This window comes from Hipposideros armiger, unplaced genomic scaffold (genome assembly GCF_001890085.2).
Source record: "Hipposideros armiger isolate ML-2016 unplaced genomic scaffold, ASM189008v1 scaffold_35, whole genome shotgun sequence".
NCBI classification, from domain to species: domain Eukaryota; kingdom Metazoa; phylum Chordata; class Mammalia; order Chiroptera; family Hipposideridae; genus Hipposideros; species Hipposideros armiger.
In genome coordinates, this window is record NW_017731385.1 from 4,759,256 (window position 1) to 4,783,494 (window position 24,239).

The 24,239-nt window shown below is 47.4% G+C and overlaps 1 protein-coding gene across 1 annotated transcript in view; it reads right to left on the reverse strand.

The window, feature by feature from the left end:
- The window catches only part of ADAMTS17 (ADAM metallopeptidase with thrombospondin type 1 motif 17), a gene marked incomplete at its 5' end in the record, with an annotated part of 284,197 nt that overhangs the window by 112,578 nt on the left and 147,380 nt on the right, over nt 1-24,239 (reverse strand). Inside the window, 4 exons of the mRNA XM_019637849.1 lie at nt 2,875-3,020; nt 3,984-4,085; nt 15,707-15,857; nt 17,549-17,689. Of these exons, the coding sequence (XP_019493394.1) occupies nt 2,875-3,020; nt 3,984-4,085; nt 15,707-15,857; nt 17,549-17,689 (540 nt within the window). The remainder of the gene's footprint in view (nt 1-2,874; nt 3,021-3,983; nt 4,086-15,706; nt 15,858-17,548; nt 17,690-24,239) is intronic.

Below are 24,239 nucleotides of genomic sequence, written 5' to 3' on the forward strand. Positions count from 1 at the left end.
CTAGAATAGCCTTTCTCTTGGGGCCGCTGGGCCTGGAAGGAGGAGGTAAGGATCCATCCCTCAAGATCCCACGGCAGGCCTGGCCAGGGAGGACATGGGAACGTGGCTCTCTTAACTAAGGGGTCCCAGAACAAACATGAGTGGGCAGGGCACAAAGCAGCTGGGGTGGGGGACAGTGGGGGCAGCCAAGGCATGGGGTAAGTCTTCGCCATCATCCCCCCAAAAAAGACAAAATCAGGTCCCTTCAGAAGCATTTGCTCAGCAGTGATAATATCTTATTCTTGTGAGGGTTGCCCTCCCCTAAACGCGGTCCAATTGCCAACCACCTCAACAGAGCCAAAAGGGTCGTTCCAGGCATTTAAAGGTTCTAACAGCCCCCTACTATGGTGTTTACTGGGTGTCACCTGACATGGGATGATTGATGGACCACTTCTCAGCCAGTGCATGCAAGCTCCAATCACAAACATGGACCCCTCCCACCCCACCCATGACAGCCACAGCCTTTGCAACTTGTGCTCTGCGTGTAACAAAGCCTTTCCACCTAAATCGCCCTCCTCTGAGCTCAAAACAGCACTGTGAGGTAGGGGGCAGGGAAGGTGGTCTCATCCAGATCTCCATCAGTGCTCACGCCAAGAGGGGCTTTGTATTAGATAGAGGCTGGGTACTTCACACGCAACCCCACAGATTAGTTCAAAGGAGGGACAGGGAAGAGTTGTAAAGAGTGGAGCTGGGATTTGAAGCCTCATCTGTTCTGGCTTCAAAGCCTGGCTTTTCCCACTATACCATGCCAGCTCCCTCTAATGGGGGAAACTGAGGCCCAGAGAAGGGTCTTCCTTGAGGTCACATGACCAGTAACCAAGCACGTGAGGCCCAAACCTCAGCACCCTGATTCCAAACCCAGGGCTTTTTTCTCAGGCCCAGAGGGGGGCTATTTTAACTCCAACATAATAATGTACACACTGAAAACGTCTCTATTCATGTCTCACCATTTAGCTAAATAGGGTATCTAATTATTTACCCATCTATGATGGTCAATTTTATTGGTAAGCTTCACTGGCCATAGGGTGCCCACATTAAATATTATTTCTGGGAGGATGTTTCTGGATGAGATAAGCATTTGATCTGGTGGACTTGGTAAAGCTGACTGGACTCTCCAATGTGTGTGGGCATCATCCAACCCATTGAGGGCCTGAATAGAACAAAAGGGGGAAGAAGGGGGAACTTGTCCCCCAGCCTCTTGAGCTGGGACATCTTTCATCTTCTCCTCTCATCTTCTGAGGTCTTAGACTTGGATTGAATGAGACCACTGGCTTTCCTGGGTCTGCAGCTTGCAGATGGCAGGTCACAAAACTTCTCAGCCTCCATAGTCACGTGAGCTGATTCCTCATAATAAATCTATCTGTCTATCTATCCATCCATCCTCTATCTTATATATCTATCATCTATTTATCTATCATCTATCTATGTTATGTGCCTTATCTATCATCTCTTTATTATCTATCATCTATCTACCTATCAATCCTCTATCTTATCTATCCTCTATTTTATCTACCTATTTATCATCTATCATCTATTTATCCATCTATCATCTATCTTATTTATCTTCTATTTATCTGTCTATCTATTATCTATCTATCTATCTATCTATCTATCTATCTATCTATCTATCTATCTATCTCTTATTGGTTCTGTTTCTCTGGAGAACCCTGACTAATATACCATCTATGCTTTTGATTAAGAAGTCATTCCTAAAATATTAAATACCTCCTTTGTGTTGGGCACTCTACTGGGTGCTAAAGGGAAACATTTTAATAAGACAAAATACGTGATACAGATTCTTCTAGCATCACCGGGGAAAAAATAGTGTTCCTGGCATGGTGTTCCTGACTAAACTGTGAGCATAAATTTTGCTTTAACCCAAAGGTTCTTGATGTTGACTGCCATTGGAATCATCTGAAGAGACTTAAAACATCCGATTCCTGGGTCCTGCCCCAGAGTTGGTGATTTATTTGGTCTGGGATGTAGCTTGGGCCTCAGGACTTTAAAACACAAAAAGGATTTGCTAATTATACATCAACATGACTTAATTACAGATACAAAGCATTTCTATTTAGTCATAATTTATAACTTGCTCATTTTCAAAATTAATGTGATGCAGCTGATGGCACACAACACACAAAACAGACCATTTAAAGAAATACTAAAAATGAGGAATTTCAAGAGAAGAAGAGAAAAACCTGTAATGAAAGAATTACAGTTGAGCCCCAAATCCAGCCCTGAGCTTTCTATCACCAATGTGCAAAGGTGAACAAGAATGGTAATGGTGTCACTATAACTGATAAAAGGAAGTCTATGAGGGGAAAAAACCCACTATTTTCTGTCAAAGAGTTCTAAGAAGACAGCTTAAAAATATGTGGATGAACAAGACAGCTGACCCCACAGATGTTTTGTGACTCATCAACAGTCAGGCTACTCCCAAATCAGCTCACAGCCAATTTCAAGGTTGGCCTCTTTTTCCTGAAGATCTACAGGCTTTCCTGGAATGACCCTCGGCTAAGGAAGTTGGTGAAGCCAGCCAGGAGGGACTGTCACCCAGATGTCTCTAGAAACCTTTCGACAAAGGCCCAGACAAGGAAAAAGAGCCAGCTCATCACTGGACTTACTGTATCCACGTTCGCAGAAAGCACTCTCTTTAAGCTGAGACGCCATTTGACGCACACAGCGCCCCTGCACCTGGGCCCTTGGTGAGATTTCATTTTCCTTCAGCTCAAACTCTCATCCAGAGAAGGACCCAACTTTGCAGAAGGCAGTGAAAGCTGCAGGTCCAAACACCCGATCCAGGCCCCCTGGAGAAGGTCTGGCTGGGGCACTTACGGGGGGTTGTCGCATTTCCTCTGTCGGAAGCGGGCGCCCGTCCCACACGTCCGGCTGCACATGCTCCAGGCGCCCCACAGGCTCCAGTCGCCGTCCACGTGCTCCGGGATGGGCGTCTTGCTCACGCATTCCCCCGCACGGCACCACTGAAACACAGCGATGGCTCCCACGTGAAAAAAAAATCATGCCACCTCTACATCACTTTGTGTAACTCACATTAGACATTTTGGGGTGTGCATGCTTGCTAACTCTAGTGGCATTCCTTGCTCACTCAACCTGACACCTATGTCCCTGTGGGGCTTGGATTTTGCCCTTGGTGTCCACTGGGGTTTCTTAGATTCCCAAAGGATGAATCCACATGGCTCATGAAGGGACCTGAGCTTCTGCAAACTTGGCCGAATGTGAGTGTGTCTCGCTCTGGAAGGCAGCATTTCCTGGCTCTGTGGTTTTGAACTTCAGGGATGGGTTTGGTGCTTGGAGATGACCCAGCCGTCACCACGTGGGTGACCGTTGGCTCTTTCTGGGGATAAGAGAAAGCCATTCCTCTAAAACAGGATTTCCCAACATGTGTGGCACAATTCCCGGGGCACGAGGGGTGATGGGGTGGTCCCCATCATGCCCTCTCCTTGAACCATTGCAATAAGACTAAGGAGAAAGCAGAATGTGGCTGCAGTGCAGGACCCCTCTCTTCTCTGACACTTGTCAACCTCTCCTGTTAATGAAGATCAGGCTGTAGGGTCACTCTTTTAACCTCCAGCTGGATAATACTGTCTTCATGATGTCCATTTTACAGTAGCCTTTTTAAAGGGCAAGGGATCCTGTTTTTCCATTGATGGTCTGCTGATGTCAAAGTTTTCCTTTGAAGGAAATCCACGTATGTGACAAAAGGAGTTCACTTACTACAAATATTAAGTACATGACTCTTGTATAAGAAAAAAAAAGGAGAGAGGTGATGGAGGTGCCCCTCTGTGCCTGGGGTGGCCTCTATGAGCATTTCTAGGGTGACCCAGGGGACACTTCAGTACAGTGCAGATGGCCTCTCGGGAGACATGCCCACTGCCCAGAAAGTGTGGGGCTGCTCGTGGGGGGCAGTGGGAGGTGGGGGTTACCTTGTCGGCCCCACACTCCGTGCCGTCCAGGGGAGGGTCCAGCTTGGTCTTGCAGGAGGCATCTCCTTCCACCAGACACCACAGCCCGGCACACATCAGATGCTGTTGACAAGGGAAGAAATGTGACTGCCGAGAACACCACACATAGGTCACAGCTGGGGTTATGGGGGGAGGGGGGTCATGACCGGTGTGGACTTGGGATATGAGCTGGGAGGGGAAGAAAGAGGATCATGAATCTGGATGTGGAGAAACCAAAATAGATGCCTCATTTCAACTGGTTCACGTAGCTCAACAACATTCTGTGCGTTTCCTCCTGGGAGGGCTCGTCTCCGGGCAGTCAGTTCAGTAGTTCTGGCATCAGCTATTCAGAGCCTAGGAGGTGTCTGACATAGTGACAAACAAGCACCTTCCATTTAACATGGGACAGCATGTGGCAGACGCCCGGGGGTTGTTCGGCACGTAGGGAAGAATCTCGCCACCCCAGCTTCCTCACAGAGAACTTTCTGGAAGAGGCAGCTCTAGAGCTGAGGCTGGAGGGGCCGTTATGCAGACCCAGAATTGAGAACCCAAAGGGCAATAAAGGGCTCAGAGCACCCCATGGGGTTAAGGAAACAACGTTCAATTCCCCCTGTTGTCATCTATCTTCTAGCTCAGCTGAGCTATGCGTAATTTCTTAAAATATTTCACCTAGAGACTTTCTTAACACATATAAATATACAATTAAAATAATTCTACTAAAGCAAACATAGGCAGTAAAAAATACAGACTCCCATTTGTATTAGTAGGAAATTTAGACGTGGACAAAGTGCTCGGAATGAGACGATTTATGAAAACAACTGAAACGGACGCAGCCAGCATCCTCCCTGCTGCCTTGGTCTCCCCTGCAGGACTCAGGGCAGACAGTGTTTGAAACACGTGGCCTGCCGCTTTCTGAGTCCTCTGCTGGAGGCCACACTGGCCACGGAACAACCCTGGACCATGAGGGTTGGGAGCTAGACTGGGATGGCTCTGAGGCCAGTTCTACACGTGTCTCAGAATCCCCGTGGGACGGCCCCATTGGCCACATGGTCGCCTGCCCATCTGTGCACCTCTTTTGACCCCCCCCCCGCCCCGGCTTCCCACTTCCCTGCTCCCCCACAGTGCTTCCTGGGATCACTTCCCAGGTAGACTACTTGCACCCAAATCTTCACCTCGTGATCTGAAAATTGAGACCAGATGGACTTAAGGCTCTTTGAAAGACGCAGTCTTTCCACAATGCCAAACCCAATCATGGCGCAAAGGCTTGAGCTGGAGCAGGGAGATGTCACCCTCCAGGGCGTGGCGGGAGACCTGCGCGTGCACTTGGGGCAGGGCGAGGGTCAAGAGTCCTGGTGCACAGCTCAGGGCACTCATAGTGGGGCTCGCCAAGGGTGTGCCGTGCTCAGCTCCGGGGTCTGCTGTTCCAAGTAATCACAAACATCTGCACAGAAGAGATGTGCGGCAGTGCTGTCTGTAGTCGAAAAACGTTTCGAAGCGGAAGGGACAAAAATAAAAGGGGGGAGGAAGGGAAGGGAAGCAGAGCTGGATGGGCTTTGACAGAGAGCTAAGAAAAGCCCACTGCTCCTTCTCAGTTTTCAAGTATGTCGGGGCTGCGCTGTGCCCTGTAAGCAGTTGATGATTCAAGTGGAATACTGCGCATTTGGGGTCAGAAAAGCCCCTCCGTTCCCATTATTGTTCACCCCTCAATAGAATGGTAAAGAGATGAGAGCCTTGAGCACAGCACCAGCTGGTCCTATAAAGACTCACTGCACCTCATTAAATGTTTGATTCCATGCACTTTAACCCAAGAGCTTTTTGAGAGTGTGGAGTCAGCGTATGGACGTGTGTTCCAGAGACCGGGCTGACCAAGGAGGTGGATTTATGGGGCCGGAGTGCTTATGATTAGGGGATGTAACTGCCCCTCCAGGAGAGAAGGGAAGAAGGTGTCGTAAACTGTTTATTATGCATTTTATAGACAGCTCTTTCCCGTAAAACTTTTCTAATCATCAAAGGAAAGGAGAATGAGGTCAGGCAACAATTTCTTAACCAAAACACAAGAAGTACTACCCATGGAGGACAAAAATGAATGAAGTATACTGTATTGAAAGGAAGGACTTCTGGTTCTCGAAAGAGAATGGTAAGAAAGTGAAAGAATATACTGGTTTGTTGGAAAAGTCATGATGCAGTTTTGCAACGAAAAACATAGAAAAAATACATCATGACTTTTCCGACAACCGAATATTTGCGATACGTGGGAGACAGATTTGCAATGCATAGAACCAACAAAAAAAAAATCTGTATCCAGAATATATATATAAAACTCCTATAGATTAAGAAAAAGACCCAATAGAAAAATGGCCAAGAGGCTTGAACAGACACTTCACCAAAGAGGATATCTAAACGTACAAGATGACCAATAAAAATAGGAACAGTGCCTTAGCTTCACCACTCATCGGGGAAAGGCAAATTACAAACACTACTAGATACCTGTGCACACTCACTAGGAAGAATTACTAGAATGAAAGAGATGGAGATCAGCAAGTCCTGGCCAGGATGTGGTGGGACAAGGACTCTCTCAAACTGATGACAACATTCGAACTCCCTTCAAACATCTCGGGAAACTCAATGGCAATATTTAGTAAAGCTGGAGACAATTATATTCTAATGCCCAGCAACTTCTCTCCTGGGTTTTTGTTCTACAGAAATGTATGTGTATATGTTCACCAAAAACATGTCCAAAATGTTCACAGTAAAAAAAAAAAAGTCACTATAATTAAAAAAACAGTCACAGGGATGAATAAGGAATATAGTCAATGATAGTGTAATAACTATTGTGAGATGGGTAATAGGCTTAATAGGGTGACACGTCGTGAGGTATATAAATAAATCTCTGATTACTGCTCTGTTTTGTACACTTGAAACTAATTCAAATTTTTTTAAGTGTTCACAGCAATGGTATTTGTATGAGTCCCAAAGTTAAAAACCACCCAAATTCTCATCAACAGAACAGATAGATTGTGGTCTCTTAGAGCAATAGAATACTATATGATCCTATTTATATGAAATTCAAAAACAAGGAAGGGAAAACTAGAGTGGTGGGAGTCAGGACGGGGTTACCTTTTTGCTCAGTATAAAAACAAGGACAAGGGGGATGAGCAGAAAAGGTGACTTTAGAGCTACAGCCTCTGACGCAGGCTTAGCCATCAGCATCGCTGTCTGTGCCCCAGCCAAGCAATCGCCCTCCTGTGACTCCTTTTCACAACTGGACAATTGGGGTGGCCTCTACTGATGCCTGTCACTGTGAAGCCTTCTAGATGGCTGGCTGGCATGGGTGGCATGCTTTACAAATGACACAGTGCTCCGATATCTGTCATTCTGAGGCTCGCGACACCTGTGGGAGGCAGATAGGATGGAGCTTTCTCTATTTTTCCTTCCCACTTTTCCAATGAGAAGGCAGATGCTTGCAGAGGTCAAGGGCATTGATCTAGGTCAGAAGCACAGGACTGGGAGTTCACTCACCAAGGTTCACATCCTGGTTCTTGACCCGTGTGGTGGTTACACAGGTGTGTTCACTTTATCATCACTAATCAGGTCTAAACTTATTATTTGTACACTCTTTTGTGTGCATACTGTATTTCAATAAAACTGTTTAAAGAAAGAGGAGGCAGAAGAAGGAAGGAAGGAAAAAAAGGAAGGAAGGAAGGATGGAAGGAAGGGAGGGAGAGAGGGAGGGAGGGAGGGAGGGAAGGAAGGAAGGAAAAAATGAAGGAAGGAAGAAAAGAACAGAAAACAACAAAAACTGGAAGATTCTGGACCCACTTGTCACAAGGTAGAATCAGGAACATCAGAACTGTACAAGGAAATTATAAGGATAAGAAACCATGTGTGTAGGAAGTCATATCTCAGAGCAAGAAAGAGATCGTGTGGAGTACAGAGTTTCTGTAGATTCACACACACACACACACACACACACACACACACACACACACACCCTCTCATAAGAATTCCTGCTCCTCTAGAAACATCTCTGGCTCTCTCCAACATGAATATCCTATAAGTAGCAGGTCCAGGAATAACTCAGAGATGAATGATAGTGGAAAAGAATCAGCACAGGATCTATACTAAGATAGTACAAACAAAAAAAGGGAGAAGGAAAGGGGGGATAAAGCAGGGGAGGGATACTCACCAGATAATATGGTCATGGAGTGGCTAAAAATAATGTGCAAACATATGTGCATTCATTTAAAAAAAAAATAAAACATAGTAGTAACTGTGTCTTTTTTTTTTTTTTTGCATTTGCAAAAAGCAAAAACACAAGAACTGAGAAAAAAGATGGTCAGGTCCAAGGAGATAACATTTGAACTAACAGAACTTGGTCAAGAAATGTCTGAGAAAATGAAATCAGATGACGAATGAAGACAATGCTGAAAGCAGCATGACAAAGACGAGCGACACCAATGAACGCACAGGGAGGTGCAAGGAGTTGATGACTGAGAAAAACTAAATATAATAAAACGGAAATGAACAAATAATTTCAAAAACTGAAGAGGAAATGACCACTATGGAAGACACAAACAGGAGATATGGCATAATTGGGCGGCAGGTAGGATGGGGCTTTTTAAAATTTCTTCCACTTTTCCAATGAGGAGGCAGATGTTTGTGAAGGTCAAGGGCTCCAAGGTCAGAAGCCTTGAATAGCAGTGGAGAGCCCTAAGTCCAGTGCAAAGAGCAAGGAAGACGAAACAGCTCCCTGGTTCTAGCATCTGTTACCTCACTGGCTACATTTAAGTTTTGGCAAAAGTCAGGGTTCTTCAACGTGCTGTGTAACAAATATGCCAGCACCAAGCCTCCTTCCCTGGGGTACTGTGGAAATACAGGGGAGGTTTGAGTTCCACAGAAGAAAGACACCATTGTTCATTCATTCATTCAAGGCTTTACGCTATTTTTTTTTTGGACTGGTGGTATCCCTTTTAAGTCCTCTGAAGGTTATTTTGATTCTCTTCCTCCCTGGGCACCCGCCAAGTGTTTGGAGAGCACCTCTGATTCAAAACAATACTGAAGGGAATGGTTATGTAAAAACCCTCAGAAATGTGTTGCTGATAACACAAGCCAAGAGGGAGATAAAATAAAATGCTGAGCGCTGGATGAAAAAAGTGACTAATCTGAATTTTCCATACATACTCCTGCAGTTTGAAGCCTTTCCCCAGACTGGCATGCCAGCCCCACTTCTGGACGTTTCCCTGAATCCCAGGTTTGGTCACTCCTTCCATGTTCCTGAAGGTTGCAGATAATGTCACCTGGCTGGGGCCACCTGAGGTGGGTGCTCCTGGGTGGGTGAGGGCAGGGCCAGGGTACCCAGGCATTCAGTTGGCAAGGGCAGGGGGAGGGAGGGAGGGACGAGAAATGAAGGACAACACACAGCTTGCAGAGAGCTGGAGAGCTCTCTGAGGAGGCAGTCTACTGTAAACGTTCAAACACTTCTGGAAAATTGAGGCCATCTGCTGCCAAAGTCCAACAGTTTTGAGAGCGGCTGCAGCTGCTGGGCGGGAAGCTGAGACTGAGGCAGGCAGGACGGCGTTCCACCTGGCATCCAACCCAACGTCCTTGCGCAGGGCTGTGTCTGTCTGAGAGGGGCAGGGCGAGGCTCCGGTTCCGGCCAGCTGCCCACCCTGGCCAGATCCGCGGGCATTAAAGGGACAGGTTCCATTTAGATCAGCCGTTCCCAAACCGATCGGAGTGTGAGCGTCCCAGGGAAATGGTACAAAAAGAAACATCTGAGACCCAATACTCTGGAGACTCTAATGCATACGATCTAAAACGGGGCATAGAGACAGCTGACATTCTCTGGGCAAGATTCCGAAGAGCCACCAAGTTTAGAAACAGCCAACATCAGAGAAAAGGATATTGTGGTTCAAGGTCGAATTCCGACACCCTGAGCCTCCTGGACCCTGCATGGGTCTATCTATCTATCAAGATGCCCACAGGAATCTCCGTGGGACGTGGGAAAGGACAGAAAGAGGCTTTCCAGCCTAGGGACTGCAGAGATATTGGATGCTGGAGAGCAATTCCTGGGGGATACAGGTGCCCAGAGCACCAGGAGGAATGGCGAAGGCAGCACAAAGAGAGATGCAAAAAGGACCCCCCAAGGAGACGGTCAGCTTGACAGGGTCTCCTTTCCCACCGGCTCCAGGAAATGAGATGGTGGGGAAATGATACAGCTAACCTTTAGTGAATGCCTACTGGGTGCTAAGTGTCTAGCTCATTCGTTACTTAACCCCATAACAACCCTATGGTGTGTAAGAATTACTTGTCTCATTTTGCATCTTCGCAGACCAAAGCCTAGTGAGACCATGTAACATGCTCAAGAGGTAGAGACAGGACATGACCCCGGGCAGCCTGACTAGAGAGCCCATCCTCTTAACCACTGTGCTAGATACAGACAGGACCTCCACGCTATACTGAAAAGCCAAGAGAATTAAATGGGAAAGAGCAAATGAGGCTGAGACCCTCAAATGCCTATTATCTTCCTAGACACTCTTGCCTTCCTGAAACCATTGGCTTCCAGCTTCTGTACTCAATACTAAAAAAAAAAAAAAAATGATAATAACATAATATGCACCTCTCGGTCCATTGTAAACGCCATGACATTTACACCTGTACTCAAGTCACCTAGCAAGGTGGGTGTCCATTACTTCCCAGACTACCTTGCTCTCCACGTGGGGCGGTTGTGCCCAGGCTTCAGAGCAATGATGGCGGACTGTGTTGCCAAGAAGCAGGTAGGGTAAAAGGATGAGTGGTCATTATATAGCACCTTTAAACTGAGAAGCTCCAGGAACCAGGGTGATGGGGGAGGGGACAGATAAGTATCTTTCAAAGTGAAAAGGGGTGAGGGCTTTGCGACGCTGTGATCATTCCCAGAGTTGCTGCCCGATGCCCCGCTTCTTGCTTCTGTCTCCAGTAGCCATGCCAGACCCTTGCTTTCAGCTGACAATACCTACTTGGGGCCTTCTCGCCCTCTGTTTCACCTGGCAGAATATCCGAGCTTCACTAGCTTTCAAGTCTCGTTAAATAGTGACTTTGCTTTTGCAGGGACTGCGGACAGAGACAGGAGGAACTTGTAATCATAAAAAAGATGGATTGGGCTAATTGCGTAAAGTTTGTTTCCCCTTTCTAATAAATATTTACTACCCCATGTTTATAACTTTTAGGTTTGGACTTTCTTGAAACGCTTTATTGAATTAAAAACATCACATTACCATTGGCTAAAAGAGGAGACAGCTATATTTGCCAGTAACTCCTGCAACAAATGCCAGCTACTGATGCCAATTTTTTTTAATTTTTTTTTTTTGGTAGTTCATATTTCCAGGGACAGCTTTGAGCCTTACAATACCAGCATTCTGCAGACAGGCATGAAAGGCACAGTGGTGATGGTGAGGGGATCTCCAGCGTCCTAGCCCTGAAAATGGACCGATTTTCACTTTTCTTGATTCTCTGGTAATGCAAATGTTTAAGAAAGTCCGAATCTGGTTCATATTGGAAGCTTGGCTGCTCTCAAAACAACTGTAACAACATTTCCCCAAAGTTATTTACCCTGTACCTTTGAGGGAGGAAATGGCTTTTAATTCAGATTGGTCTTAAAATGGCTACAAAGGGTGAGAGACAAAAGACAGACACACAATGGGGGGGGTGGGGTGGAGGGAAGGTTGTATATTGGAAATTCCACCAAAAGGGGAATAAGAACTCAGGCCTGGTCCTTCCTTTGGGGACTGACACTGGCCTCCCACTGCCCAGCACCAAGCACCTGGCCTTGTGCTGGGAGGCATCTGGTGGAGAATGTGACCGCTTTCTCAGAGCGATATTTAGCAATGCATGATTACAGAATACATACAATTACCAGGGAAACAAATTCCAGTATCATGCAAAATACAAAACAAATACAGTTGTGTAATAGAGTAACATATATGTTTCTTTGTCAACACGTTACGTGAGAAGAGCTGGCCCTGGGACTACTAACGACCGTAATTTTGAAGTAGCGGTAAGTGTAAATGATATTTGGAGATACTGGCTACAAGTGTCATGCAATATGAAAAAATCAGTGATCCCTGAACATGTGACAGTCATGGGTGGGTGCTGCTCAGACAGCGGTGACTTAAGCCCGCATTTGTAATCAGTTCAGTTAAAGGTTGGGAAAACATCAAGATGTCATCTCTTTCCTATCCCTATTCACACATCCTCTGAAATCTACCTGCAGACGCCAGTCCCTTTGTACGATCACAAAGATGTAGCCATAAAAAATGTGACCCCCTGACACTAGGAGCCTCTACCTTCTACCATCGATAAGCTTCTGTCCCTCAGAAGAGGCAGCAGCGACATGCACACACTCTGCCCACAGGCGGTCACGGTGGTTATTATTTTTCTCGAAACATAATCTATCCAGTTTCTTTCCTTCTTCGTTTTTACGGTGTGTATTCCAGAAAAAGAAAAAGAAACGGTTCAACTCCTCAGTACGTGTGTGTTTCGCGGTTTTCTTCCGTTGGCGGTGTCCTCCAACCTCTGTTATATTTCATTATTATTTTCTTTTCTGTAATAGGCTTCACGTCCTAGAAATCTTTAAGACAAAAGACTCGCCCTCTCCCCACCCCATTGCCTCATTAACGGTTACGGCTCAGGCTCTGTGGGGCTGCATGGCTTGCCAGTGGAGCTCTCACCATCAACATAGTCTTTGGGGGGCAGCCCAGGACCCAGGAATGTGAACGGCCCTCCTAACAGCCGTGCCTGAGTGTGGTTTTTACAAAATTCCTCCAGACTTTGCAGTTCTAATGCCTTCATAATATTCATTCTCCTAAAACTCCTGGCTAGGAGTGTCTTTCTTTTTCATGGCATCTAGTAAGTAGTAGTTTTTCATGTTTTTTTGTTTGTTTTGTTTTCCCCCCTATTCCACAGGGCCATGAGCAATTTGGAGAATTTTGTTGAGACTCTGGCATCACAGTCCACTCTGAAACAACTGAAGAGGCCGTGAGATGTCATGATGTCACTGGTGTGACTATGAGTGGGAAGGACAGGACGATGTTGTCCCCTCTGGGGTCACTCTTTGAAAGACTGCAGCCGCCCTTTTCTACCTCAGGAACAGACACACCTGAGCTTGGTCCAGCCCACCCCTCTCTGGCTGTGTGACCCTGGCCTGTGACCTACCCTCTCTTAGCCTCTGTCTTCTGATCTGTTAAGTGGGGTTCAAAGACCCTGACTTGAGGGTCACAGTCAGGATTTTGTGTGACAACGCAGAGACGGTGAGCTCCCAAAGATGTTTAATTCCTTCCCTCCTTCTCTTCCTCCTCACTCAGCTACAATCTCCTGGCTCCTGGAAGGCAAAATGGCCACTGCTCTCAGGGAGGTGGCAGTTTCTGCCCAGCTCCCACCCCATTGATCCTGCCCCTGGAAGGCCAGCTCAGCCTGGCCTGCCATGTCCCACCAGCCCCGGGAAGGCCCCACAGTGGGCAGAGTGGCTGCTCTGTGTCCACAGCTGGGCGCTTCCCTCTGCTCCAGGGCACTTCCGCTTTTCTTGAAAGCACAGTGTCCTCCCCTGGGTTCTGTCCACGTGGCTCTTATACTGTCACCACGCCATCAAAGGACTCCCTGAGACCTGCTCGCTTCTGAGTTCTGTGCACTTTCAGAGGCTGGAGGCTGCGACAGGCACACAGGATGCCTCTTGGCTTGCACTTGCGTATGTGATGAGTACCTCACGGTCCAGGCCAATGGCCAGCACAGACTGCTGGGGACACTCGAGTCCTGGGCTCCTCACATCTCCCCAAGGATGTGCCCTTCAACCCTGCTGCTGCTGGGCAGAGGTACAATGCACCCGGGGCGGGAAGTGGCAGCTCCCTATTACCAAGGTCCCCAGGAGCCTGAGAGAGGAGGATTCAGGACCACGTTGTGGATAAACGCACTTTGGGGAACAGCCAGCAGGAGGAGTTAGGCTGGTTTGAGGCACTGCCCTTTCCTGCACCCCAAATAATGGCAGGCACACCCCACCAGGGGATTCTGCCCTGATTTCCTAAAGCAAGTCACACGTAGCCAGGAAGCCCTCACGAGGCAGCATCCCACCTCCCGAGTCTCGTCCTGGACCTGTTGGTCTTGGGGAGGTCCTGCCCTGGGTTCTTGCTCTAGAAACACGCCCAGCCCACCAAGCTTTTCTCCCTCAGACTAGATGCTGTCCTGAGCCCCAGCACTTGCACTGACGGGTCCTAAGTCCCACGTTCTCCCGGCTGGTTCTCCTGCCTCTGTCCTTCCGTCCCTCATGTGCCACAGCCTCTGCCCCCCTACCTGAGGCGACCACCAACTGCTGCCTGGAGTGTAGGCTGCTCTGGCGTTCCCCTCGGGCCGTGGCATGGAAACTGCCCTGCCCCAGGTCCTCACATGTCCCTCTTGGCACCCCCACCAGAGAGGTAACTTAGCTACGGGCATGCTGCCTGCAGCATGGTAAGAAAGTACGAGTTCCAGGGATGAGCAGACTTGAGTCAAATCCTTGCTCTTTTCCCCACCAAACCACTTTGAACAACTGCATTACCTCTGAGGCTCGATGTCACCTGTACACTGGGGACAGTAGTAACCCAGGGAGTCTGTGGTGAGGGTTAATTGAGATGACACATTTAGAAGCTTTAGGACCAAACACGGGGGACATTGCTCAGTAAATGGTAACATTTTAATGGGGCTATTAACACTCTTATATAATCCATTTATTATTAACCCTACTATCATATAATCCATTTATTAAGTGTTCTCAACCTGATGCTCTCCAATGTTTAGCAGTTTGGGGCTCTCTTCCATGTTTATCAGGGTTTGCTTGATCAGGATGACATTACATCACTTCTCAGAAGAATGGGTTAATTTTCTTTTCCCTAGCGCCATAAAGTTTTCATGTTGTGATATTAGGCTATAAAAAAATAAAGCAAGAGGGCCAGCTGAGTGGCGCGTTGGTTAAGAGCTGGCTTGGGACGCCAGAGGGCCCCAGTTCGGATCCCACATATGAGGGCCAGTGACACTGCCCTCTACAGCTAAGATGCTGAACAACAGCTCAACCTGGAGCTGGGCTGTCTTGAGTCGCCGGCGACAGGCGACAATTGTGGGTTGCAGCCCCTGCTGCAGTGGGTTGCCATGGGCTACCGTATGTAGCCAGCAGCCAGCGTGAGCGGCCATCCAGAAGCCTGCAACCGATCTGCCTCGTCCAGAAAGAGAGCAATGATGGTGCCAACTTGGGCCAGTGAAGCAACGTCCTACACTACTAGACTGAAGAACAAAAGGACAGCAACTTGTCTGTTTCCCTTCCCCCCAATTCCCCAATAAAAAAAAATCTTAAAAAAAATAATAAATAAAGCAAGAAATACCTTTGGATTAAAAGAACAAAACAAAACATTAGGCTGTTGGTGTGGGTAGTAATTCTGAAGCTTCCCCATGCTATACTGTCTACGTGTATGTGTGTGCGTGTGCATGCATGTGTGTGTGCACATGTGTGCATGGGCATGTGTCCGTGTGTGACTCCTTATGGGGGCACCTGTGCAAATGCCCATGAGGGTGTATGTACATGCGTGTCTGTGTCTGTGCATGCATGAGTATGCATGTCTGTGCTAATGCATGTGGAGCATGAATACCAGCGTCGTCCCGCAGCAGCCACGCGCTCCGCCCGGAGCCAGCCTTCCGGGGCCGCTTACCTCCATGTTCCTGCAGAAGGTGGCATTGGTGCCGAACAGGATCTGGCACTGCTCGCTGGCGCTGTAGTGCATGCCGGGCAGCTTGTGTGGGAGGCGCACCGCGTGCTGGCTCCTGGGGTCCGTGACCAGCAAACACGTGCTGACCTTCGACCTGAAACAGCGGAGTGCAAAGTCACCTTGCAGAGGTGCCGCCCAGGTTTTTGCTTTGATGCTCAGTCTCAGAAAAGGACGCACCTCCAAATTATTTATGGGAAGGTGACCCAGGCACCGAACACACGGACTGCACTTTATCACCTTTTGCTCTTTATTCACATGGCAGCACGTAGACCTTGACGCTGAAGGCGAGTGCCTGGAAGCGAGGAAAGGGCCTGGGAACAATACCTCTGAGGCTCACGTCCTTCTCTCGGGGAGTCTGAGCACTTTTTTGCATGAAAGTGCTTTTGAAATAGATCCCTATGATATTTTCTTAGAATATGGCTTTGAGCAAAACTTACTATGAATTAAAAAAATAGAAGTTTGTTTTTGTTTTTTGTTTTTGTTTTTGTTTTTTTTTGCTTTATTTAAAATAAAAACAAAGTGTTTATTTTCAACTCTGCAGATTCTGTTGGGGGGCCTGTCAGGGCTGTCACCCCTGAAAGGTGGCCGGTGGCACACTTTGCAAAGGACTTTCGGATTTCAACCAGGAGGGGAATGTTGAACTGGGGGTTCTGAGGCTGTAGCTCCATGAAAACGTTAAAGTCTCGAGCGCTTTTATTTTTCAACTTCTGAAACAAGGCAGACGGTAGTAAAAGCACAACCCAGCCTCTTGCCAAGATTCTTGAAGAAAAGAGCTGCACACACGTAAGTACACACAGGCAGACAGACAGACACACACACACACTTGAACAGAGGCAGTGGGACCAGCACTATGCATCTGAGCAAATGTAAACACGCTGCCATGTTTCACGGACCCTCTGGGTGAAATGAAATAACGTCAAGTGGCTTACAGTATTTCATTAAGATTCTGTGACAACACATACTCAGTAGGAAGCAGACTGTATTAAAACTAATGAGTCTATTTTTAGGCCTTGTGTGCCACTTAAACAATTTCCCCACCCACAGGAAATATCATGAAAGAAGACCTAGGATGAGGACAGAAGCCAGAACGGTGCCTTAGCCTTCCACCTGAATTCACCGGGTACGTTAATGTGTCCTGGGGACAGTCAAGCTCACTGCAGGTGAGACTCCCTAATGCCCTCCCACCTCCTTGGGGCGTACGGATAAATACAGCTAAATGGTGTCTGCTGTCAAACCTGAGAGTCCAACCCTGAGGTCTCAACACTAAGGGACCCGCATAAACAGTTTACAGTTAGATGGCCGGCTCTTCCACGGCAATCTGAGCAGGCGCAGGCAGATTCTAGAAGGAAAGTGGCAGCGAGATAACCCCCTCCTGAATCCCCACAAGCGAGGGAGGTGAGCAAGCCCCTCTCCCCAGCAAATGCACGGCCTATCAGAGGAAGCAGCCTGTGCATGGAGGAAATGTACGTTACAGCCGCCATGGGGCACCGCTAAGGTCCGCTCACGGTCGAAATACCGCAGAGAAGTAAAATGGGGTTCAAGATACGGTCCCCATGTTGATGCTTCAGTCAATCAACAAACATTTATGGATACCAGCTGGGTGCCCAGCGTCATACCAGACGCACACTTGGGAGGAAGTTTCGCCACCCACAGGGGATTGTGCACTGGTCACCTAGTGAGGCCACAGAAAATTCTCCAAGAGATTCATTTCTGCTTCCTACACTTGCTGAGACGCCAAGCACTGTGTCTACTGCACGGAAGGCATAGAATGAGTCAAAGACTTACTTGAGGAAGTTTTCAAGGTCATCACGACTGCAGGAGGACCAAGAGAGGTCGCTGGGGTTCCGACCTTTCACCCACTCTCCTGACATGATGTGGGATCTGCCGGCACAGGACGAGTGGTCGTCATCGTGGTTCATGCCCAAACTGCCCAAGGAGAAGGAAAGAGAGAGAGGGACATTTATGTTATAGGCTTCTCAGCTCTAGTTCCAGGTTCTAGCATCCCACACTTAACTTAAATCGTCTTAAATACAAAAGGTGACACAGGAGGATCCCTGATATTCTACTCTCACGGAGCAAACCAACAGTCACGAGCTTATAAAGAAATAGAGAGGGCAATGACTTGTTTACTTTATGAATAAAGATTGATAGAGCAAATAGACACTAGAAGTGTTTGCTAAATAACGAATAAATGAATGAACAAATGATATTAATTGTGATACTATAGTTCTTTTTTATGGTTGATAATATACTTTTTTTTTTTTAAGATTTTTATTGGGGAATTGGGGGAAGGGGAACAGACAAGTTGCTGTTGTTTTGTTCTTCAGTCTAGTTGTGGAGGATGTTGCTTCACTGGCCCAAGTTGGCACCATCATTGCGCTCTTCCGGGTGAGGCAGATCAGTCGCCGGCTTCTGGACGGCCGCTCACTGCGGCTGCTGGCCGCTCACGCTGGCCGCTGGCTACACATGTTAGCCCATGGCAACCCAGTGCCACAGGGGCTGCAGCCTACGCCGTCGCCGGCGACTCACGGCAGCCCAGCTCCAGGTTGAGCTGTTGTTCAGCATTTTAGCTGTAGAGGGCAGTGTCACTGGCCCTCATGTGGGATATGAACCGGGGCCCTCTGGTGTCCCAAACCAGTTCTTAACCGTCGTGCCACTCGGCCGGCCCTTTTTTTAAAAATTTTTAATAATTTGTTTTTCGAGTATTGTTGACATACAATGTTATATGAGTTTCAGGTGTACAAAAACAACATAATGATTAGACAATTATACACCTCACAAAGTGATCACCCCAGTAAGTCTATTACCCATCTGACACTGTACATAGTTATTACAATATTATTGACTATACTCCCTATGCTGTACTTTATATCCTGGTGACTATTTTTTTTCAATTATAGTTGACATTCAATATTATTTCATATTAGTTACAGGTGTACAGCATAGTGGTTAGACATTTATGTAATTTATAAAGTGATCTAGTAGCACCCACCTGACATTATGCATAGTTTTTACATCATTGACTATATTCCCCATACTGTACTTTACATCCCTGTGACTATTTTATAACAACCAATTTGTACTTTCTAATCCCTTCACCTTTCTCAACCAGCCCATAATTCTTAAACTTAAGCTTATGATGATTAGATTTGCTTTTGACACTAAAATACACCAGTGTTAATGATCTAAGCGTTTTGTTGCCTTACAGAGAAGTCACTGCCTGAAGGGCTAGTGGGAACCATCCAAGACTTTGACGTATAGAATATCGTAAGTGCAAATTGCCAGATTGATGAAAAATGTGGCTTTCCAGCCTTTCCCATCCTTATACCTGGGTCCACCAAGATCATACCTGTCGCCTTCCCTGCCCAGGTGTACCTACAAAACAACAGGATGCCAGTCTAGACATGGGTGACTGATCATGTGCTCTAACAATCTTAGCTTACACACATGCCGTCAGTGGGGTAAAGTGAGTCACCAAACACACCGGATCCGATCACAGCTCACTGACCCATGATTTCCAGGGGACAGACTCGCTGTGCATAAGAATGCCCATTCTTTGTCAACAGCCCAGTGGAGAAAAACATGTGCTCTCATTCATTCAAAAACAGAGGTGCCCAGAGTGCCAGGTAAGGGACCAGAAAGAAAGGACACAATGGTGGACAATATGCTTTCCTGACCACAAAGCACAGCCAGCCTGGGCGAGGAGGCGACCCAAACAGAGGTCATCAGGAAAAGAGGCTCTGAGTGCTTCTCTAGACTCACATTTGCCTAGTTTTCCTCATGTCTCTGACCATCTTTCATCAGTCCTGCGGCTTGCTGGTTACTCCTGGCATCTCCCAGAGAGAGGGCCCAACGGTATCCTTGCTCTGCACCCGCTCCAGGCCACTCCACGCTCTGTCCCACAGACACGTTCCCTCCCCTAGCACCACGTGGGGTCGAATTAGCCGAAGCCATCCCCCGCCTTTGTAAAATCCACTGCCTGGCACCCTTGTGCCTAGAATCACCCCCACATCTCTGCTCCCACCAGTGAGGGGAGTTTATGAAGTGTCACTTGTATTTCTTTTCAAATCTATTTGTGTCTGTAATGCAGGGTACTTCAATTAATACGAGTGGTTACATGGGGTGTTAACCAGTGAAATATGAGAACAAGAGTAAAGCTGTTTTCATGAAAACTAACTTAGCTAGTAGCTAAAATAGGCTGCTGCCAAATTAGGTGTGGGCAAGACAACTGTAAAAGAAGAGGGGGAAAAAATCATAAAAATCGGCCCCCATACTGCTCCACAAGGGTCTTTTATGTTCTACCCAATCTAAAAAAACAAAAACAAAAACAAAGCAAAACTGAAATTTCAAACATGTTGCATTATAGTTGAGGTTTAAGTGGGGACAGTGATATGCAAGTCCAATGGGCAGAGACACCCACCCTGAAAAAAAAAAGGCATTCACACCTCCCGCCTACAAAATTGGTGAACAAATTAACATTTTCATGGCTCAAGTTAAAAACAAAATGTATAAGGCATCTAAGTATAATTTCTTTATGTTTCCCCATTTTAACCATTTTTTTGGTTAATGGGTCAACAGACCAACTACTATCCTGTCAGAAAAGGGTGCTGCTGCGGTGCCATCTACATGTGATGGCCGCATTTTCCCTCCAACCTCTTTATCAAACTTCCCTCTGGGCTTCCTAGGGGCTCTTCTATCTAACTCAAATATCTAACAGTTAACTTATCATGACTTATCACTTCCGTACCTACCCCCTCTACCGTAACCTATCGGCCAGTAGTGTTTGTGACTTAGTAAAGATGTACTTCATATTTGAAAATTTGTGTGTAATGTGGGCCGGCCGAGTGGCGCGTTGGTTAAGAGCTGGCTTGGCACGCCAGAGGGCCCCGGTTAGGATCCCACATATGAGGGCCAGTGACACTGCCCTCTACAGCTAAGATGGTGAACAACAGCTCAGCCTGGAGCTGGGCTGCCGTTTGAGTCACCGGTGATGGTGTAGGCTGCAGCCCCTGCTGCAGTGGGTTGCCATGGGCTACCGTGTGTAGCCAGCAGCCAGCGTGAGCGGCCAGCAGCCGCTGTGAGCAGCCGTCCAGAAGCCGGCGACGGATCTTCCTCGCCCGGAAAGAGCGCAATGATGGTGTCAACTTGGGCCAGTGAAGCAATGTCCTCCACAACTAGACTGAAGAGCAAAACGACAGCAAGTTATCTGTTCCCCTCCCCCCAATTTCCCAGCACTGTTCCAATTCCCCAATAAAAATCTTTAAATAAAAAACAACTTTTTTTGTGTGCAGTGAATCTGTGAGATCTGTTGTGCCCAACAGAGGGTTAAATTTGATTTAGGTTTTGATCTGATACCTTTAAATAAAATTGGTGATAGAGTTTGCACATAGGTAGATCATCTGAAAACTTTGATGGATTTCAGTGAATGAAATACGTAGAGGTTACAGAAATAAAATGTCTCATAAATAAAGTGGCTCCATTCCAGCTATAACAACAAGGTATAAGCACAGCATGGGGATCAGCCAAGTTGCTCTGTCACCAATCTTGGAGAATCCAATCCCAGCAGAATCAAAACGTGAATCAATTATTCCTCTAGCTTTGCACTTGTACGAGCTGCACCCCATCATCGTGGGCTGGGCTCTCCTGAGCAGCCACCAGATGGGTTTTTCAAACAACAAGGATGCTGTTTGGATAACCACCATCGGAGGAGATCTAAGTCCCAGCACAATGGCCTCGCCACGTCTGGAGGAATGTCATTTGTGACTACTTCCAAGTTTTCTCCAGCAGTCAAGTTCGTTGTCAAATGAAAGAGGCTCCTTTGCCCACCATGCCAGACTGCTGGCCAGAGGACCTGATCTCTCAGGAGACAAAACGGTGTGTAAAACAGTGCTCAGAAAAGCTGGCTGTGCTGTTGCCCACTGTACATCTCCAGGGTGTGTGATGGTCATCATTTCACTCTGCCGGCCCCAGAGAAGGTCTTCTCTAAAGAATGCTACCTGGGCTGGTCGGGTAGTGCAGTTGGTTAGAGCGTGAGCTCTGAACAACAGGGTCACCGGTTCAATTCCCTCATGGGCCAGTGAGCTGCACCCGAGCTGAGCAGCTGCTGAGCTGCCAACAGGTGGCAGGATGGCTCAGCTGGTGAGAGCACGTGCTCCTAACTAGACTGAAAATGGTGACTGGACTTGGAACTCAGCTTGCGCCCACCACAACCAAGTTTGAAGGACAATAACTTGACTCGGAGCTGATGGGTCCTAGAAAAACACAATGTTCCCTTCCCCAATTCCCCAATAAAATCTTTAAAAAAAAAAGAATGCTCCCGTCAGCAAGGTCAGCTAAGAGTAGGATTCATGGGCTTCTAGAGCTTTCCTCTAATACAGATCACGCTTGATCCGCTTAAAAATGTTCAAATGCTAACGAAGCGCCTCATAAAGTTATAGCTTGATGAACAAGCATTGGGCTGGGAGTCTGGTTGAGGTTCCCATCAACCACTATTTAGGCTATTTTTAGTTTAAATTAAGGGTTACTTGACTGAAAAATTCATGCTATTGTAGGTTTTTGTCCCAGGGCATCTATTACTTCTCGCAACATTATATTTAACAAAAATGAGCAGCGTGAAGCACACACAGTAATTTTAAGTGTCAGTGACTGTGGAATTCAGGATACAGACAGGCCTCGTGTCACATGGGACCCAGGTTCCTCAGACACAATAATAACTCAATGGCCTTGAGTTGATTTTCTCTTAAAACAAGTACCACGTTTCTTATGTATTTGCTTCAGGAGATCTAATTCATACCATGCAGAGAATTCTGAGAGAGTTCCCATAATGCTCAGCTCCTCCCAGATTCACCCCACAGCCTAAAAACCATGAGCAATGGCTATGTGTTCTGGGCTTGGTATGTCGGCCGCTTTGGCTCTCAGCCTCCTTGTGTGTCTCTTAGGAACTTTGGGATTTTGAAATCAGATATAGAAATCACGTACCCTCTTCTTCAAAGTACTCTTGGCTGGCTTTGGAAAATGAACACTTAGGGTAGGATGATGAACCCAGGGAAATGGCTCCCATGAGTGTAACGTCCCCACTGGAGGGGTGGCGGACTGGCCTGAGCCCTACTTCAGTAGCCCTGGGGACACCCTGCCTGCCAATCCCTTTCAATAAATCTTCCCTAATGCTGCAGGAACATGACGGCCCATGGCGGTTTCTAGTAAATGGTAGGCAGGTTTGTATTAGCTATTGTGAATTAACATAATAATAATTAATACGCCAGCTTTGCACTAGAAGGGAAATTCTCTGCTGTCCCCACCTCTTTGCCAAGAAGCAGACTGTGCCCTCAGTCTTCAGCCACTCAGAAACTTTACCTACAAGAGTTCAAGGTCAGTAGGGATAACAGGCTGCACTCGTTAATACATCTTGCAATGTATTAACTGAAAAAAGTCTATGTGTTTTAAAGTCGGCCCGTGCAGTTCAAACCTGTCTAATTCAAGGATCAACTGGATTTAACATCACTCATTCATTCATTCCACAAGTATCTGTCAAACGCCTTCTATGACCAGACACTGTCCTAGCTGCTGACACAGACCCGGCCCCTGCATTCATGGGGTTGATGTCCTAAAGGAACGGGGGTGAGGGTTACATGGGAAAACATACACCAGAGTGCCTGGAAGTGGGGAGATACGGAAGAGATGATGACATCACTTCTTCCAAACCCATGCCTGAGTGAAGGCAGGTTACGGCTGCCACGCTGCAAACCCAGGTGCCCTCAGAGGGCCGCAAAGCTTATGGGGGAATTGGGGAGATGCCATTAGGAAGTGAAGGTGGGCTCTTGGTGAGCTGAAAACTTCCCACCCCCTTAAACACCTTGAAGTTCCAGTTTTCATCCACAGTGAGCTCACTGAACAGATCATGCTTGTTCTGGCAGACATGGCCCACGTGTGAGAACCCTGAAGAGAGGTTTCACAGAAGCCGTAGAAGCCGACTGCTCTTGGCAGACGGTCATCTCGTCCAGGACTGCGGACACCCTCGGGATGCCTGTGAAGGGTAATCGCTGATGACCACTGGTCTACCCCCGTGTTGTCCTTCACAGGAAAAGAATAAAGATAGTGGCCCATGGCACAGCCTCCTGTTTCTCATCTTCCAGCAGCAGGTCACACTCTGGCTTAGTCCCCTGTGCATCCAGCAGCCTGGGCTTGCTAAAGGGACACAGGCCTAGAGGGCTGACACTATGGCCATCTCAGTGAAAAGCTGTTCTCTGGCCCTAATGGCTCCTACTAGCTCGCCAGCCCCTGTACCCCTGGTCCTGCACCCAGGTGACAAAGATGGTCCTTAGGGAGATGGTCTCACCCACCTCTGCTCCACCAGCACGCAGAGCTGGGCAGGGCACAGGGCAGGGCTCAATTAATGGTGCTGAAAGCAGCACTGCAAACATCAAACATGAAAGCCCACTAGCACACAGAATAGAGGCTACCTGCAGGGTCCTTCCTC